Genomic DNA, 5,838 nt, shown 5'->3' on the forward strand with positions numbered 1-5,838 from the left:
CAGTTAGTACGAATAAAGTCACTCTTTCATACTCTCTTTAAAACAATAGAAATTCATAGTCACACGAGGTACATAGTGAGAAATGACATGTTGATTAAATGTTAGTCAAATAAACGACCTTACCTCTAATTGATAGTTTATATAAACTTCAACACCGACCCTAAACTCACAGTCGACTGACGGGAAAAATTATCACTCTCTCTATTTTTTTCAATCGACCTTTTTTTTTAAAAAGAATTCTTTATTGGCCCTCAAATATGATGTACTCGTTGCCTTGTTACACTATCTTTTGTTGTAAAAAATACCACGAATATGGAGAGAGTCTCTCTACATTGGCGGTGCCACCCTCCCGAGACTGGGGGTAAAATAGACATACTAACTCAATGGGGGCGAACTGTCGAGGCTAAATTCAATATCGCTTATATAAGATGTACACTCAATATCAATGTAAAAACTCCTTTAAACAAGTTTGATTATTTGGACTTAGTGGTCGAAAGGTCTTGTGAATATTAACTAATGACAATTTTCTTTAAAAAAACCTTCAAAGGAATTGAAGGGAGAAAACTATATTTCATATTCAGACCACATCGATATAGATGATTAAAGGGAGATAACAATGGCCGATTCACTTACCACGGTTAATATGTTATGGCTTTTCTTGTTCCAATACTTTTGATTGCACTATTTGTTCAACCTTTAGACAAAATAAACAATTTTTAAAACAAAGATGATTAAAGAATAAAATTATATTTGAAACACAAAAATCAATGATCCATCCATCACACGTCAAGAATATGCACCGAATAAGTGGCCTACTTTTAATGTCTTGTAATTATATTTATTGTTTTGTCTATAGGCTAGTATTAAATCTTATAACATGACAATTAAGGAGTATATTTGTCACATGTTAGTGCTCATAATGCCGGTTTTGATATATTGAAATGCATTAAATAACACAACAACGTATATACTAAACATTTTAAAGGAAATCAATATAGTCCCCTGCAGGTAAACATATTAAAACGACTGATTAGAAAATTGAAAAAAAATAATATTACTGTCTTTTAATACTTTTATGATAGTAATTCAAACTTTCATGTTCGACAAATAAAAAACTCAACGTCACGTTTCCGTTTTTAAGCCGTACAGTTAAATTTCTTTTTCACGATAAAAAGGTGGCAATTACAAAGCTTATGACTCACTAATGTTACTTATATTTTTCATTTAGAGAGACACAGTGGCGAAGTCAAAGGGGGCAGCCCCGAAAGCAAGGTTTTCGGGCAAAATTCTCATAACTAGGTTAGAGATTCAGGCAATCTAAAGTCTACAAAAGTTCTTGAATGAGATATCATTTTTTCAAGGGCATTTAACAATTATCGGAGACAAGTCTATAGTTCGTGATCATTTCAGTGCTTGCTTACAACAACTTATGGATTAATTCATAACAAAAGTCAGAGAATGACTCAAAAGAAGATTCAGTAGGGACCTATTAGAATGTATATAGGTTATGGGATAGGTTATCAATATTTTATCATTATTATTACTTTATTTGGTTATCATTTTCGACATGTGATATAATTTGGTTCAGAAATGATTTATAGTTTGTCATTTGTCATAGAGAAGTCAACTAATTTACATTGTTACTTATATTGTTTTCTTTACATATTTTGGTGTATCCGATCCCAATTTCAAATAACTACATGGATTTATACAGATATACATACATAATACACATATATCTAGATTCAGTCATTATCATATAACCTAAAAGTACAATATTACAAATATCAGCCAGTCGATATATATTTACAGCTACAAGGGTGTTTACCATCATTTCTATAACATGATATGTAATATATGTTATTACACTGTAAAAAATTTAATGTAAATTTATCATTTTTTAACTGGCAGAAAGGTTGCCACTGTTTTAGCTGTACATTCAATGATATTTCACACAACTTTTTTTTCCAATTAATATTAGCATTACACATATATATATGAGCAATAAAATAACTATCTCTCTCTTTACTTTTGAAAATCCACATTATAATGGACACAGAAAACATCCATTTTACTAATAAAAACACAAAATGAAAATGGTCATCCTCATCATTGTAACAAAGTTTTAAATAATTATTACAATTCAAAAACAATGTTTATGAGTTAAGTTTGTTTGACAAGAACAGCACTTTGGGTTGTATTTGGCTCCGTTTCTTTTGAGTTTTGAGGATTTTGTTCCCTTTACTGGATTTATTCCTACCACTATAGATCCGACTTGAATCTTGAACCTGAATGGTTTCGACCCCAAATAAATTTGAAGCTCCGTACTAACTGAAACATGAATCGACATGAAACGACCAATAAAAACAGGAAACAACCAATAAAATCGACCTCAAACTACGCTTGGCCTTGAAACGTTAATTTTCTCCATTCGAAGGGACAAGTAATATATCCAGAGAGGCAATGGTGTATGGTGTTTAGTTGCAGTGATGGTATTGGTCGACCGGCAGAATTTTTTCGAAAGGGAGGGGGGGCAATCCGTATATAGGCTACGACGCATGTCCCGCGCCTGGCTGACAAAATATAAAGTCATCATTATAATCCATCATTGCTTGGAAAAGATGAGGGAATTCGAATTTAACAGAGGTCACATCCGTTTTTACGGTCATTGGAATGAATCTAAAGATCATATACACCACTCCCAACAGCACGATTATGACACTATGTCATCGAAGGTTAATCCTACATTAAACACCATTTATCATTGTGACCTTTCTGTACTTATTAGTGTTGACAGACTGGCGTAGCATAATATTATCCTACGTAAATGGCGTTCAAAATATGACAGACCCTGATGAAATATATTCTATTTGTTGGGATTGAGTTCAGAAATAAATTACCAAGTCCACGGACATTTGGGTTTTTGTTAGCCCTCCCTCTTCTCAAGTAAAAAAAATGTTATTTACAGCAAGGGCGCAGATGACTGGGGGGCACAGGGACACGTCTGCAATGGACGTAAAATAGACACAATTTGGCATCCGAGAACATCAAAGTGCCGAAATTTTGCGCCAGACCGCCACTGAGTTGACTTGCCTTGAAATCAAATTTGTTTGGTTGAAAGGTCTCGGTCGCCCTATAGAATACACCGGACACGGGCAAACGACATGCCCGTAACTAGGGGGGCGCAAGGCACCTTTTAAATAAATACGCCACTGGCCCCCAATCGCCCCCCCCCCCCCTTCCCCAGCATTGAAAAAGCGATCTGCACCCCTAATTTACAGTAATTATTGCTGCTTTACTTAGCCAGGGAAACCTGGAAACTACCCGAAGTACAATGATGATTTGGCAATTGTTACATTATTGAAGTACATAGTTATTTGCACAGAGGTCTTCTTGTAACATTCTGTTAGACCTACTTCCGGTGTTCTCATTTTAGGTCTATTATTACAAAAAAAAAGGCTAATATCACAAGGTGCAAATATTAACATATTAGGATGTACAAAAAGTTCTGAGCTTTTTTTTGAATTTTTATATGAATTACATTTTATTATAATGGGAATAATTTTATATGTAACAACAAAGTTGACGAGTCTACCTTGTTATCAATCTTCTGGATGCGCATTTTTAATATTTAGTTAAAAAAGAAATAGTGAAATATAACTGTGCCTATAAAAGTAAGAATAGCTGTAAGGAGTTGAAATTAGACTATAAACATTCTTTACAATACATCAATATTTACATTGATTGATGGGCATTAACTCATCACACTATATCTAATACATAAAATATAGCCCACACTTAGTCATTTATTTCATCTCCCCCGTCACTCTTCTATCGTTTATAATCTCAACATTTCTAGAGAGTTAAACTTGGACAAGGACATTTATGTTATCTTAATGAAGTTTTAGCTCATCTAGAATTGTCTGAAGTAATGGCGAGAAAAGATCTTATAACGGGCGGTTTGCTTATTTACAGTGTCTGGATTGTTGGATTTAGATGTAATTCGATAGATATTGGGGATGAAGGAATTGGACTGACTGTGAAACATGGAAGCGATGGATTTACACATCTTGATGTATCAAACTTGGAGTCTCAGAGCAAATTAGGTACCATTTCATTAAAGTTAATGGATAATTCCAACAGTAATGGCCATATGTCTGGAAATGTGAATGAAAATCTTTTGAATATTTTTCAGTCAAATTCCAAACCAGCGTCAACGAAAATTATTCGCAAAACTGTAGTGAAATCGAGTAAAGTTCCACCAGGTAATGAAGTGTACAGATTTCCCAATGGTGGTGGATATTTAAACAGAGGATTCAATGGCCTCAATTCTAGAACAAGAGCTCGAACAAACACATTGCATATTCGGAACAACAGAATAGCTCAAAGAACGTCACAATCTAATCAAGCGCCCAGGCTAACACGAACGATGATACAGAATTCGAGGACCAGCTCAAATGTGTCACAGAGAAACGTTCCACAAAGAAATCTTTCACATAGAGTGTCAAACATGTTTGTAAACAATAAGCTAACAAAAAACAGAAAAGAACAAATATTATCCAAAAAAGTGACTACCAATACTCGAAATGATTCGTATAAGCCTATTTATGGTGCCGTAAAATCAATTACTTCAAATAAGACCTTCAAATACAATCAGCATCAACAAAAGCACAATTTACCATTTCCTACTCAAATATCTCAATATACAACTAACAACCAGTACCGTACTATTAACTATTTCACCAACAACTGGATCAAAATAACAGTCCATAATATTCATCTATTACGTAATCCTAACGTAAAGATTATTAAAGTTGGTGAAAATATCTACGTGAAGGCGAAAACGCCAGCGGAAAAGGCCAAGCCAACCAATAATAGCAACAGAGTACCGATTCAACCCAAGTCTATGCCAACACCAACAATCAACCGGAAAATACCTCCGAAACAAAACAAAATCATCTCCAGGAAAATGAATAATCTAGACATCATACCGAAATTGGACCCAGTAAAGAATGTCGTGAAAAAGCCTCACCCTAGAGTGAAACCCTCAAAAATCTCTACCAAAATAGTGTCTACAAAAACGAACAGATACATCCCCAGAAAAGTAAACAACTCAGTAAAGATTCTTAAAAAGACCCAAAAAACAAGAGAACCTCGGAAGATCACGGTAAATACCGTTACTAACCCAGTCAAGAGCTTCTTCATCCGAACTCCATCGGGAAAGTTGATAAAAGTGAAAACAACCGGCAAAACAACACACAATAGGCAAGCATCCATACCCAATGAGAAAACTAACACATCAACCAATAGCAGAAGAAAGAATGTCGTACCATCAGTCAAGGTAGTTACATCACTTGCGAATAAAATGACCAGAAAGACACTTCCGAAAAAACCTTTAATTCCCAATAAACCAATCAGAAAAACTATTCAAACCCCAAAGACAATTGTGCTACAACCTAACCGATCTGTCCCGCAAAAGATTGTAAATACAAAATCTAATGCACAAACTACAAGCAACAGCAATGTGAATGTTCCTAGGAATTCTTTCTCACCTAAAAACCCAAATCTTAATCCGCGTAGTTCTAACAGAAATAGTATGCAGCCAAACAATCCAACAGAACCAAACTCAAACAACATTGTGAAAGTTAGAAGGACGAATAACCCTGCATTTCACCAGAAACTACCAACAGTGTCCAATTTGAAAACAAACGCCAAAGAGGTAAGTAAACACATTCTAAATTTTTCAGTCCATGCTAGTAGTTCTTAGTGAATAGTTCTCTAGTGTAGGAAGTGGAGAGAGGAGGAGGGAGGGGGTGTGGGGGGGGGGGGGGGGAGGGG

At 35.0% G+C, this 5,838-nt stretch overlaps 1 protein-coding gene across 1 annotated transcript; it reads left to right on the forward strand.

The window, feature by feature from the left end:
- Positions 1–3,931: 3,931 nt before the first annotated feature.
- Positions 3,932–5,774, forward strand: LOTGIDRAFT_167097 (hypothetical protein; the record flags this gene model as incomplete). The annotated part of the gene is made up of 2 exons (XM_009064559.1): positions 3,932–5,341; positions 5,748–5,774. The coding sequence occupies 2 exons, from the start codon at positions 3,932–3,934 to the stop codon at positions 5,772–5,774; spliced, it is 1,437 nt and encodes a 478-aa protein (XP_009062807.1).
- Between the last annotated feature and the right edge of the window lie 64 nt (positions 5,775–5,838).

Source organism: Lottia gigantea, assembly GCF_000327385.1.
Source record: "Lottia gigantea unplaced genomic scaffold LOTGIsca_63, whole genome shotgun sequence".
Classification (NCBI taxonomy): domain Eukaryota; kingdom Metazoa; phylum Mollusca; class Gastropoda; family Lottiidae; genus Lottia; species Lottia gigantea.